The 14,450-nt window shown below is 45.5% G+C and overlaps 1 protein-coding gene across 3 annotated transcripts in view; it reads left to right on the forward strand.

The window, feature by feature from the left end:
• LOC128742268 (uncharacterized) overlaps nt 1-12,327 on the forward strand; it is a 215,296-nt gene extending 202,969 nt beyond the window's left edge. For all 3 annotated transcript variants that reach the window (XM_053838571.1, XM_053838573.1, XM_053838572.1), the window contains exons 4-5: nt 1,724-2,025; nt 9,968-12,327. In XM_053838571.1, the coding sequence (XP_053694546.1) occupies nt 1,724-2,025; nt 9,968-11,497 (1,832 nt within the window). In that variant the 3' untranslated portion in view covers nt 11,498-12,327. The remainder of the gene's footprint in view (nt 1-1,723; nt 2,026-9,967) is intronic.
• The last annotated feature ends 2,123 nt before the right edge of the window (nt 12,328-14,450 follow it).

Genomic DNA, 14,450 nt, shown 5'->3' on the forward strand with positions numbered 1-14,450 from the left:
CTTGAACAACCACCCAGCAATCAACCAGTTGCTTATTTGTGCTGGTTAGTTAGCACACGTATAAAATATAGTACCGCAAACAGCATTGAGGCAACCGTAAAGAACTTCACCGAGTGGAATTTTTCAGGAATTTCGCGAGTAAATAAGCAAACAAACAAACAACCAAACATAGTTGTAGACGAGACTGGCATGGCGGCACCGTAACCGGATGGTTGTGTCATGAACTGCTCGATTACACGAGAGTTCGTAAAAAAGCAGACAGTTGGATTTTTACCTGTAATCCGAATATTTGTGTTAACTATTAGACTCATGTTTAGACACTGTACTACTGTCAGACGTCAGTGAGCATATTTGGTATGCAAACCAATAGTAGGTATGTAGTTTTTATACATTACCGTCCATATTCGTTGATCAAATTCCAAATAAAAGCTAGGAGTAAAAAAATCTAGCAAAAAAAATGAATCTGAACTTTATTTTCGATCTCAATGGGATGGAATATAAAATTTTAATGACAATTGGGGAATAAATAGAATTAGCACTAAAACTAAAGCCACACAATCGCTAGAATGCGACCATTGGCACTGAAAAGCACATAAAAAAATATAAGAAGGATTGGATGTACTTTACCTCGGTTAATTAAGAATGGCGATTAAGTCGAGGGAGATTGTTATCGAATAATTTTTCGCTTCGCTTAAAGCCACAGTTTTTGAAACGATTATATCATCATCAGCCAGAGGAAGCTTTAGCAACCGTTCTATTTGCTAATAATAGAGTGTTGATTGCGGATTAGTTTTTTCTTCTATTTCTCGCAAATATTTGATCGTCACTCTTCCCCAAATACTTTTCTCGGTATATCTCATCCTCTCGGGGGGCTTTCGCAACAAATCAAACTCTAACGTGCGTCTAACGGCAGCCCATATCAATTACAATTCCACTGAATTATTCACAGCGATTTATCCATTCGGCTGACAGTCCCAGGTCACCAACAGAGTAGAAAATGCTTTTCACTTGGCTTTGGCTTTCGGCATGGTTTTCGCACACCGTAGTTTCAAATTTCGCCGCTGCGCTGCCGTCCGCTGAATTCGTTTTCTACATTGATTGATCCCTCAAATATGTGCGTTTTTAATGGATTACACACCCGCAGCGCCCGGGTCTTTGCAGAAAAAGAAATCGTATAAAGCACTAATGGGTACCATTTTTCTCCACTAAATTGAAGCAATATTTTCATTTAATTTATACTGCTGCGACATTTCGGAAATCAAAATGTGCCATAAAGTGAGGTTAAATGAATTCAGTGAGTCGTTGTAATCCTTGTTGATAAAACTCGCTAGTTGATTTTTCAAGGCCTTAAATCCAATCATCGAAATGGATTAAATGGCAATGAAATTGAAACGAAAATACAACCCTCAGCATCTGGGGGTTGTTTGCGTTAGGTAATGGCTGCCTCTTGGGTGACCAACCGACGATTGTCACTAGACGGAGGAGCCAACCGCAAACGTAATAGCATTGCCTGTTTGATTGATTGCTTTGTTTCGATCATGGTTTCCTAATGGCAAATGGATAGATTCTCTAGAGAATTTTGTTAAATCAATAAACCAAGCATATACCAATCAAAGCAAGCATGTGATTTGTGTCAGTACCATCAAATGAACATTTTGTTTCAACTTTCAATTTATGTTGATTCTGTTTGCTAATGTTTATTCTGTTTGTTTTTCTCCCCCAGGTGAAGGCTGTGTCGAGAAACCGCTGGCCACTCTGTGGCGAAATTACACCCAAAACAGCAAACCGGACGTAATGATGAAACTGTGCCTGTGTCCATCGGGGCTGAAAGCTACCACCCGGCAGCACGGTCTCACCGAGTACTGGTCCCACCGGATAACCTACTGCACTGCACCAAAGAACTACCCGCGGGTCTTCTGCTGGATCTATCGCCACGAGGGCCGAAAGCTGAAGCACGAGTTCCGGTGCCATGCGGTTATCTGTAGTAAAGAGCCGACCGCGCAGGAGATCAGTGCGATACTGAAGGTAGGCATCAAGGAGTACATACAGGGTGTACGATTATTATTGGTACAGACATTGTATGCTTCTATCCAGCTTTTTACGAGCCATAATGGCGCACAGCGTTCGTAATAGTTGGAGAGCGTAAAACTAAAAAGGTAAAACTAAAGGAACATCCGGAAAGAAGACGCGCGATGTATTTGGGAAATGTCAAAAATGCTGTTCAAATATTACGAACCCCGTCCGCCATTATGGCTCGTAAAAAGCTGGATACAACTCAATGCAGCAGCTGGTATTATTGATTGCTAGAGAAAATTTGCCATAAAAAATACGCTCATAAAAATATTAGGTGTTTCAGATTGAATCGTTTCGGTATCTTCGACGCACTTATTGCTGGGAATGAAATACACGAAGACACTGGAATGATTCAATCTAAAATACGTAACAGTTTTATGAACAATTGCGTACATTTGATGGTAAATTTTTTCTTACAGTACCTACCTAGTTGTCTTTATGTGGCAGTAAATTTGATACAGGTGTGATTTTAAATTTCTGTGAAATGGATGTGTAACGTGGAGCTGTTGTGAGTGACACAATAAAGCGATTCCAATGGCTTGGAACGGTAAACGACCGCGTCGGGACGGGGAAAAGGTATTGTTCAAACTTCACAAATTCGCGAGATAGTCTTTTTTTTAACGAGTAGGGAAATCTGCTCAGCACCTTAGAAGATACGGTACTATCAGAGACCTGAGAAGACAAGTCAGGGAGTGGGGTTAGGTATCCCGACCCCTCTAATGGGGCGTGAGGATCCAGACCCACTAAAGCCCTACTCGAGTCTCCAGCGTCAATCCCCCCCCCCTGGCACCACCTTATCGGTATTATTTCAGGGAGGGGCTATTGTGCTTAACGCACCCTCTTAAATAACTACTGGACTACAGGATAACTACCCTCTTAAATAACTGCGGTAGTTAAGTCATTTACTCGCCGTTAATCGACTCTCCAGCGGTCTTGTAGCTCAAGTACAATGTGGGTAGCAGCCGCATTGACCGCTCCCCAGACGTCCGAGCTAGAACACATCCTTTAGACTAAGTTATCCGGAGTAGTGTCCTGTCCGCTCACTGCCTGCATGTTGCTTCACGCGCCCACGAAACGAGGGCATATAAACAAAACATGTTCAGTTTCTTCTACACCCACGCATTCGGTAACCGCGGGGGACTCCGCATGCCCTTGTGCAGATACTGTCTAAAATAACCATGCCCTGACAGAATCTGTGTCAGGTGGAAATTGACTTCGCCGTAGCGCCTGTCGACCCACCCGAGTACTTCCGGAATAAGTCAGTGTGTCCACCGGCCCTTTGTGGAATCAGACCATGCCCACTGCTATGTGGTCATCGATCTAGTGGTACTCCGTATACCTCTAGTTCCACGTTGGTTGAAGCACTCTACATCCTCACTGATGATAATGCCAATAGGCATCATAACCGCTAAGACGATACGCACTCGCCACTCTGAAGCACATGAGACGATAGGTACTTTCCAGCTTACCTAGGTAGCTTTTGGTTCCTAACGCCGATGACCACACCGGTCTGCCAAACTTAAGTATGGACTGGACCACGTTGGCTAAAAGCCTTCGCTTGCTGCCATATACCGCAGAGCTATTAGACATCATTCGAGAAAATGCCGAAATAGCTGTGGAAGCCTTCTTGCAGGCATAGTCGACTTGGCTCCCGAACTTGAGCTTGTCGTCGACCATGACTCCCAGGAGTTTTTTAAGTTCCGCGTTGACGAAATAGTGCAGTTCCCGACGCTGATATTTGCTAGCTGCACCGACTTGCGGTTGTTCACCATGATAACCTCTGTTTTATGATGCACTAGGTCCAGTTTCCTGGATCGCATCCAATCTTCAACAATGCTTATAGAGTGGGCAGCCGTCAACTCAACCTCTCTGATAGATTCACCGTAGACTGTCAAAGTGATATCGTCCGCAAAGCCGACAATCACCACTCCTTCTGGGAACTTTAGCTTCAACACCTCGTCATACATGACGTTCCACAACAACGGGCCCAGTATGGAACCTTGCGGAACCCCTGAGGTGATTAGAACGCATTTCTGACCCTCCTCCGTGTTGTAGCATAGCACACGATTCTGGAAATAATTTTCCAGAATCCTGTACAGCGACACCGGCACTTGGACGTTCCGAAGCGAGTTGGCTATGGAGTCCCAGCTAGCGGTATTAAACGCATTTCTCACGTCGAGCGTGGTAACTGCGCAATAACGGATACCTGTCCTCTTGGGATGGATTGCCACCTCGGCTATCTTAGTGACAGACAAGATGCCATCCACCGTAGATTTGCCTTTTCGGAAGCCGAATTGGTTCCTTGACAGACCGTTTGTACCCTCCGTGTACTGTACGAGTCTGTTAAGGATAACCCTCTCCAGTACCTTGCCGGCAGTATCGAGCTTCCCGGCTTCGGCAATAGGACCAGGTTCTGTCGCTTCCATCTGTCCGGGAAGTGGCCATCTTCCAGGCATCTACTCATTACTGCCGCGAATAATTCGGGAGCCCCTTTAATGGCCATATTCGGGATACCGTCTGGCGCCGGTGCCTTGCTCACCATTAGGGATTTAGCGATCTCAATGAGTTCCTCGTTCGTAACCGTCACTTCCTCCCCGACCTCCAAACCGCCGTCGCCCACGTTACTTTGGATGTTCGGCTTGGAGGCCGACCTTCCTACGCTATGGTCTGAGATACTGGAACGTCGGCCGTGGGAAGACTCAGCGGCCTGGTACCAGGACCTTGGCTCGTGGCGCGGAAAGAAGCCCTCGATGATCCGCTCCAGCATCTCTGGCGATTGCTTAGCGGGCGCCATCACGTCCTTGGTCTTTGCCATTACGACCCTGTAGGCATCACTCCACGGGTTCGCATTGGCACTAGCACATAACCTTTCAAAGCAGGCTCGTTTACTAGATTTTATCCCGATCTTAAGCGCTGCGCGTGCAGCAACAAGTGCTACTCGACATTCAGCCCTGCCTTCGTCCGAACGAGCTCTTTGCATAATTCTCCTCGCACGAAAGCACGCTCTGCGGAGTCCCGCAATTTCATCTGTCCACCAGTAAGCCGGTGACCTGCCATACCTAGCGTCACACAATCGCGACAGTACTCAACCAAATGATCAGCGCTCGGATCGGGCATACCGCGATCACCGCACTCTCTCCGGATCGCTTCCACAAATACTTCGAGATCGGAGTATGATGTCTTCCATCCACGGGTGGTTGGAGTGTTGGCCCTACTCGCCTCCTGCCACCTGGTTATCTGACCGACACCATAGCGGACCGCCTGATGGTCACTGTGAGTGTAGCCATTGTCTATCCTCCAGTCTCCTATCAGACCAGGACTGCCGAATGTCACGTCGATGATAGACTCCGCACCGTTCCTACTAAAGGTACTTGTGTTGCCGACGTTGGCCAGATCTACTTTAAGCTTTGCCAGAGCCTCAAGCAGAATCCGACCCCTATGGTTCGTGCGACGACTTCCCCACTCCACCGCCCAAGCGTTAAAGTCGCCCGCCACAACCACCGGCCTTAAACCAGTCAGCACAATTGATACTCGGTCTACCATCCGCGTAAACTGCTCGATAGACCAACTCGGCGGAGCATAACAGCTGCAGTAGAGCACTCCACCCACTTTGGCAACCGCAAATCCCTCGTCTGCAGTTGACACAACCTCCTGAACCGGGAATCTGCTTGTCGTCCATATAGCTGCCGTCCCAGACCTATCCGAGACCCAGTTGCCGTTTCCGGCAGGGACGCGATATGGATCCGAGATTATGGCAATGTCCATTGCTGACTCAGAAACTGCTTGGTGTAACAGCTGCTGAGCCGTGCTGCAGTGGTCCAGGTTGAGTTGTGTCACTTGCACTATGAACGTGGCTTAGTTGCCGGCACACCGGCCGAGCACCTTGGACCTCCCGTTACGTGCTTTGCGCCCCGTTTACCGGTACAGATCAGGCACTTGGGAGGCCCTTGCTTTATGGCCAGCACTGCCACATCTCCTGCACAACTGGCTCCTATCTGGCCCCTTGCAGTTCCAGGCTTTATGTCTGTGCTCGAAGCACCGGAAGCAAGCTTCCGACTGCTTGAGCACACTCAGTGGGCATACCGGCCACCTCACTTTTAGCCTAGCAGCTATCAGGGCTTTGTTTCCGTCAGTCAGCGGAAGTCGTATGGTGGCTACCTAGGTCCCGGCCGGACCCTTGCGTAGGAGAACCGCCTCGATTGCCACCACCACTCCACTTTGCTCTTTGAGGGCTTGTACGACCTCGCGCACTTCGGTGATCTCGTCCAGGTTCTTAAGCTGGAGAGTCATTTCTGGATTGAGAGCACGTACCTGCACTCTGTCCCTGAGCACTCCTTCCGCTATGGACTTGTATGCGGAACTTTTCTTGGTGGCGTCCTTCTTTAACTCGAGGATCCTATCGCCCGTGCGTGAGCGGCGGATGCACCGCACGTCCGCGCCCAGTTCCTTGAGTAGGGCGTCTCCTCACATGGCCTTCAGAACCTTCGAGTATTTCGACCCGTCGGTTTTCAGGATAAGAGCGTCGCCCTTCTTCGCTCGCTTCCTTGCCGGTTTATGTGGAGCAGTTTTTTGCTGGAGCCTCCTACGCCTTTTCTCTTGGCTTTAACTTCGGTCCACGAGCCACCCGTCTTGGAGCTTCCCGCTGGTTCATCGGTTAGCTCTGCCAACTCGCTAGCCTGAGGGCTTTTACCGGTAAGGCGTTTTTTCGGTCCACCAAGGGTGCTATCCCCCGGGGACTGTTTCAGACGCCTTACCGCTGCTGGTAGCGCTTTCCGTGGCCTCCTGGGTCGTGTTGCGCGGGCAAGCGTCCGTCTGTACTGCCTTCGACGCCTTCACAGTCACCTTCTTCGCCTTTCCTACACACCACGAGGTCGTTGTGCGTTTTGGTCGCTGCATTCAAGGTTCTCCGAAGCAAGAGCAAGCTCTGCTTCAGGTCTTTGGAGAAATTGCCGCGATCTGACGTGAGCTCGATTATTACATCGAGCTGCTGTGACACTGCTACCACTTTAGGTACAGCGTCTCTATTCTTCTCCATCGCCCTGATTAGCGCTGGGCCGTTCATCGCTGTGTCCGGCGTGGTAGGCATACCGCTGCCTTTGCCACCCACACTAGCGCTCTTAGTTGCATCCTTCTCCACCCTTGGTGGAGAACGCTGGATGCCTCCACTCGCGAACGGGTTTTCCACCGTATCTACACTTGTTGTATTTTTTATTTTGTTTTCCATAAGAATCCCACGAGTTGAGGGGAAAGAAAAGTCCGCCACATTAGAGATGCGGTAAGGGCTGATTACTGCGGAGGGCGCTCTGGTACTCCACAGGCTCCGTTTGAGGCTGAGTATTTATAGAGCGCCCCCCCCCACCATTCATCCCTCGGCACGCGTCGCATGACACCTTGGATTAGTGGTTTATCCATTCATGTTTTTACTTTTAGCCATGGATAACAGCTGTTAAAACCATCCTCCTTTGGGGGCTTTGGACCGTCTGCTCAAGTTCTCAGTATTTTCAGGTTCATCGAACATGCTTCTACCGAGATCCGTCATTTGCAGGCGGAGAGTTTACACTCAGCCTTCGCATGAGTGCCCCCTTCTCTGTCCGCATACGACCCTAGTTTCCACCGGTTGTCCGATTTCCACTAAGGAACGTATCCCGGATGGTACCACGAAGACGTAGAGATAGGAGTTGCTAAATACGAGGCTGTGGAACTTCGTGGTAGTTCTGGAGCGCATTATTCAACCATTTACCATCCTTCATATCCCCTATGACGATCATGATGTTACGTGACGAACATTTATCGTACATGGCCTCCAGCTGCGCGTAAAACGCTTCCTTCTCTTCGTCAAATCTGCCTTCGTATGGACAGTGCACGGTTATGATGATGTAGTCGAAGAAAGGGCCGTTTATCTTCAACATACACGTCCTCCCGTTGTTCACCTTCCAGCCCATCACCTGATTCTGCATTCTGCTCATCACTACAAAGTCCGTTATATTTCGAATCGACTATTCGTGATTGTTCGTAGCAGAAAGGTTTAGGTAGGTGCCTGACTAAGGTCACGCTACCGAGTTTCAAGATGGGGCTGCAATCTTAGGTGACGTGTCGACCCAATACATTTCCTAATTCAGCCCGCTCCAGATGAAACGTTGTTGTGAGCCGCTCCTAACTTGGAGTACAACCGGAGTACAATTGAGAAATCGTCAAGCTATTGAGAGCCGCCCCTGTCTTGGGAACAGACGCTCAAGACTGTCAAGATTATTTCTCGTTGTTACACTTAACATCCGTACGAGTGCTTCCGTTCCTGTCGGTATACGACCTTGATTTCCACCGAGATTGGTTACTCGATCACTCGAGGAGGGATAGGAGTTGCTTGGTAGGAAGCTAAACCAGCTGTTATACTGTCTTCCACCTGTAGTGTTTACTATCTCTCGTTGTTGTTTCAATGGCACCGTGGATGTTTCTCCACAGCCACCTTAAATCTTCTTCTCGTTATTCCTGCTCTTCTGCAATTTGTTGATCAAGTTTTGTTGCGTTTTTCACTGCCACGCCATCTGTCGTCAACCGTTGAGTGTTGAAACGCATTGTGCTCTTAGTCTACATTATTTCTTAGCATATTCGACGGTTCGTTTACACCAAAGCCATCAAAGTACTGAAGATCATGTGATTTAGACAAGCAGCAATGGAAGTAAATATTGATGTGGTTGAAGTGCGTTGTTCAACTCTGTCGAGTATTTGCCGCTTAATTGTATGGGATGAAAACCTAGATTTTGGTCGGTCCTGACGTCTTGACAGTTACCTTAGTGCCACAGAACGAATATTAGCGATCCTGGCGGTGGCGAGCCCCTTTTTTTGACAATACCACGCGAACTCATGCGAAAAAAGCACGTGGAAGCATATAGCAGCGATAGGCAGTGAGCGTTCTGCTTGTATTGCTGTTATTCCTTTCTCGGCGGAAACCTTCCCAAAGAAAAATAAAAGCAAAAAAGACTCTGTTACCATCTATGACCGCCAAATAGTTTAGGTCTTCACTTCTGTTCTGTGGTCTGCCATAACTGTTGATGTTGATGCTGAACATGGACGGATAGATCTGCTTGGGAGGATCAGCAATGGATGTGGAATCGTTAACCTGATGCTGTGTCTTGCTAGAATACTTTTAATAGGTTCAGCCCGAAGATTTTCGAGATCCTGTTCCATGCCGAAAACAATGCAGACTTTCGTGACTCGTTCGTGAATCTTATAGCAGTCACAGAGTATCACCCGACTGGTTTCTGCTTAACAAGGATGGCGGGCGAACTGCTGGTTTACCGAGACGCTTGCATGACCCAATCCCAATCGAAATAACACTGATGACCGATACCGACTTCCATTGGACCGGAATAATGTTGAGCTCGACCGAAGCAAACTGCCCGATTTGGGTTCCGATCATCGCGTTGCGCAAGTTCTGTATCATCCGCTTCTGTTGGGGCTTCTTGGAACTCGCACATTACTTTTTGAGTCTGTACTATTTACACTACTACGAACACTGCTAAATTACAGTAATTACAGTCTCGCCGTTTCAACAAGAGCTTGGTGGTTTCTCCTCGGATATTGGTTGTGGGCTTTTATTCCTCTGCTTCGGTCCGGATCACTTCTGGAAACGTTTCTTCGTTTTGATCGCATTTGTTTCTTCGCTGGATTGTTCAATTAGCACAGTATTGTGCCGTAAAACTGATAAAACATTGGCATGACTGAATGATTGGTGGCATTTCTATTCTTTAAATATTATCGAAAATTTAATTTCTATTCTTTGAGTAACTTTAATCTTTACGAGGTAACAAACCCTATATTAGGATTATCATTTATTATATTTATTATCAAGAATTACAATAATTTCAATCTAATCGACTTTTTCCCTTCTTTTTAGGAAAATCTGGCCAAAGCCCTGCAGGAGTTCAAACGAGACAAACTGAACCGACAGAATGCTCGACTGAGTCTGGCCAACAGTGTGTACGACAATCCGAGTATGCCCCGACGAAAGATCATGCTGAGTGTGGGTGCCAACAACTATCGGCCGCCGCTGGAACGCTCGAAGTCCGCTCCGAAGCTGATGGCGATCGAGGAAATGATCGGCGAAGAGGAAGAGGAAGACGATTTTATGGGAGCAAGCAGCAAACCCGGCAAGGCACAGGGGGCCGCCGTGGATGAGTTTAGGTCGTGCTGCAAAGAGGATGCACTGTTCCCATCGACGACGCTTGGCAGACGAAGATGCCGCCGAGGACACTCGATCCGAAGAAGTCGGTTGAGGAATTCTTTCAAGTCACCCAAAGCCGTTGAAGCCAAAGTACCGCTGAAGAACGAAAACATTGTACAGGACAGTCCGATGAACAAATCGATGGATTCCATTTTGGATACGATTAAACAGGAAGAAGAGGAGGAGCAAAACACGGAAGCAGGAGAAGCCATAGACAATAGCCAAGGTACTAGAAATACGGTGCGTGATTCGAATTCTTCGGAAGAAGATTTTGAAAGTTTACTACGCAATTACAATTACGATTCCAAAGAGCCGCTTTCATCGGAGCTTATATCGTACCTCGATATGAAACTAAGTCCAAAGGTAGTTTCCAGTATGCATGATCTGACCATTCATCAGCGAAATGAAGACGTCGAGACGGGTCGACGATTGGAAGATGCTCGATTAGCGTTAAGCTTGGATGATCTTGACAATTACGAAGAACATCCCAGTCATGACGAGGCGGAAGACGACGTGTTTTTCAATCAAGATGAGGTGCTTGAGATGCTTCGCAGTGCTGCGGAGTCGGCGAACAGTTTCGTTAAGAGTGAGAAAGCACACTTAATCAGTCTACTTCAGGAAGCTACCGGAGGCGAAGACGATACAGCTCCTCCGTCCTTGTTGTGTGTGACCAACAAAATTACTGGAAACTCGGATAGTGATGAAGGATCCATATCCAGTGGCTGCGAAACATCCAGTACGGTTACTACCAACACAGACGAATCCACTGCGGCCATCCTAATCAAACCGTGCTCGGTTTTGGAAAGGGTTCGAAGCTTCGAGCAGCTTGCCGAGCATCAAGTAATTCACGAACCGATCGGCGAAAAAACTCCTCTGAGCAAACATAACCTTGATAATAACGTCTTCAAACGAAGTATAACATTCCCAGCTCCCGGCGTAAAGACCAGCTTTCTTTTACCGGTGAACTCTATGATTGTCCATGAAGAGGAATCTCCAGAAAGTGCTCCAGCCAGTAGAGCAAAGCCATCCTCAGTGCGAAACGGTGGCATTCAGCCTCGCAGACTGAAAACAACGGTGGCGGCTGTCAATACAGAACTGATCAATCACTTGCAGGCAATCGATTCCGATTCGGACCTCAGCGACGAATCGGGGTACGTGGAATTCCAAGACCATCAGTCGTCGAACAAAACCGTTAAAGCCTAGGCTCAGGAATATTGTACTGCAGCTGCAAGCAGTAAAATCTAGTGATTTAGCTTTACTTTCCGTATCGTTTGCACACGAAACAATTGTAGAAAAAGTTTACAAAGGAAAAAAAGAAGAGTTGTAAGTCAGCAACCGTACTCAAAGCCAATAGTGCTAGCGCGGAATATAACAGGTTTATATGGAAATAATGTGTCTTCATTACGGAACTATTAAATGTACGATTCGTTTTTCCCATCCAGCAGAATTTAGTAACAAAAGTAAACCAAATACCAAATAATTTATTGTTCTAACAATATTGGTTAACGTTTAGAGAAGATTCTCCTAGAAAAAAGACCAGTAGTTAACTGTTAAAGGGGTTTGTTAGTAGATAAACATCCGGGGTAGAGCATTATGTGAAAGTTTAGATTTACACACTAATATATAGTAGATTTGTATTTACCTGAAAACATAGTGAGAGCTGAAAGCGCAGCTTTCTCCAGAGCCGGAAGCAGAAGAATGCAGTAAAGGAAACATTCGCAAATTTGTACAAGTTGTTTTTACACATATTCATACCTAAATGCTTGTATAAGCATTACCAAAAGAATTCTCACTTTAAAGTATACCGTTGCTGTTGACACCTTTGGGAAATCCACTCTGTTTCTGGGACCGACCGCCGGGTAGTTCCGGCATTTAAGGTGTGTATTCTCGGGAAGAGTAACAAAACAAATGGACTTAAAAATTGCGTAACTGTGAAATTATACCTAAACAAGAGGAGATAATCATATGGTTACAAATCTAATGAATATAGGTAAACTATATTTATTATTAAATGATATTATTGAATGTCTAAAGCAAGGAATATTGGAAAATAAAAATATTGAATAAATCCAAATGCCACATGGAGGTCTTTAATATCACATATCCACTTCTGGTGACATTCCCGCTAATCTTGTGTTTTGATACCTTAATAATCGTACTATATTTATGCAATTTTAATTTGATATACTCGCTGCATCAAAAAAAATTAATTTAATATTGCCTAACAGGGCAAAAATTATTTCCCCTGATTTAAACCTAAGCCAATTTAATGTTCTCAACGCAAAATACCGCAGGCTGAAAACCTTTTACATAAAGAATTATAATAATAATAACCGGACACTTTAACATAAAATGCACATTGCTAATACAATAAAATTATGTGCTTATTATACATTATCGTGTTCATTAGGATGTCCTCTATCCGGGAAGGTTATACATTAAGCTGTAAAGGACCAAACAGAATGCTGCGTCAACGCGTCCGTCAGCGTTATTCTGACAGTTTTCCCATGCATTTACTGTCAAATTGACGCTGACGGATGCGTTGACGTAACATTCTCTTTAGCCCGAGGGCAAGACACTATTGAAAATATTACTTTTCCCTACGGAAATATTTTTTCAACCTTAATATATTTACCGTTCCCTCCATAATATATCTCAAAGCCCTATAAAGATATACATTTATAGGGCCTAATATATTATCATATGATAATATTATGAAGTGCCTTGCCCCTCGGTTTGGCCCTTAAGACTCCTTGTTGGGAGTAGGCGCTGAGAAAAAGTGAAAACTCAGATTTTCACGTGCTTAGCTTACTCTTAGACTATGTACATAAGTATCGGTTCAAATATTTTTCCGTCTTAAAAGCCAAATCATAATGCTAGACCAGTGATGGCCAAATTGCGGCCCTTCTACATGATTCGTGCGGCCCGCGGACTGATTTGAGGGGGATGCGGCACTTATGAGTAAATTTTTTGGTGACACAGGGGTCAATCGGTTTAATCGTAATATCTCGCGCATATTGTGAAACTGAATGGTTTCCGTTTAAAATCTTGTGGTGATTCCCAAAAAAAGGTTTTTGATGCCGCATATTTTACATTTTGTTTTGCGCATAAATGGCCAGAGCTCATTGCGGCCCGCGACATTCATAGGGTGATTTGATTTGGCCCGCACCATGCCTATGCCTGGGCACCACTGTGCTAGACGAATAGAGAGGGCAAGTGTTCAGTTAAAATATATAAACTCACTTAATAAAGTTAAGTTACACGATAGACGTTAATTTTCATCAATATATTACGCGCGACCTCAGACCTCAACTGAGACAGAAATTTTCGTAGTTTAAATAAAGACCATAAAAGTGTCTGAAATTTGAATCAAAGCCGAACTACATTATATTAGTATTCATTCCTATAAATCACGATTTTATCGTCTTTTACAACAAATAGGATAAAGTTGTAGCTTAGCTGAAGTGTCCAAAGTTTGAATCAGAACTGTATTTCTCTAGTCATATTCATGCACACGAAGCCGCAAGGTGACGCACAAGAATTGCCTACATACGGGCGTATCGCATACCGATTGTCGCCTCGTCAGCAGATGGCCTATAACGTTAAAGCCAATTAGATCATAGCGTTAGTGCAGTCCATTGAAAAGCTTGTCGATAAAGAAGATTTTGCTCTTCCTACTTCTACGCTTTCGACGGCGTTTGCAAACCAGATACTAAAAGCTCGTTGCAAGCTTTCAGGAACGTCACGTCAGTGCGAATGGAAAAGCAGAAAAGCTTTTGCCATAAAAAGCGTTGTAATTTCGAATAAGTCGAGCACCGAGTAACGCATGCCATCTGCGCCTCAATATATGTACGAGAATCTATTGCGGCGCTTATGAAAAATCCTCCTGCAGCGGCGGTGATAACGCTCTCAGCGGCTCAGGAGATAACCGCGAGATAAACGCAATATTAAAATTTAGGTTTTATAATTTGCAGTTCTACAAAATAACGGTTTTGTAATATGGCTTTGATGAAAAACTATTGATTTACTAAATTTTCATAAATATAATTATTGAAATTAAAGGTGGTTTGGTTCAACAAACAAGATAACCGCGATGTGAGAATTTTTCTTGTGAGCTGCAATAAATGGAAATTCGAGCAGTAAACGGATTTCGCCA

The sequence above is a fragment of the Sabethes cyaneus genome, chromosome 3, assembly GCF_943734655.1.
Source record: "Sabethes cyaneus chromosome 3, idSabCyanKW18_F2, whole genome shotgun sequence".
Classification (NCBI taxonomy): domain Eukaryota; kingdom Metazoa; phylum Arthropoda; class Insecta; order Diptera; family Culicidae; genus Sabethes; species Sabethes cyaneus.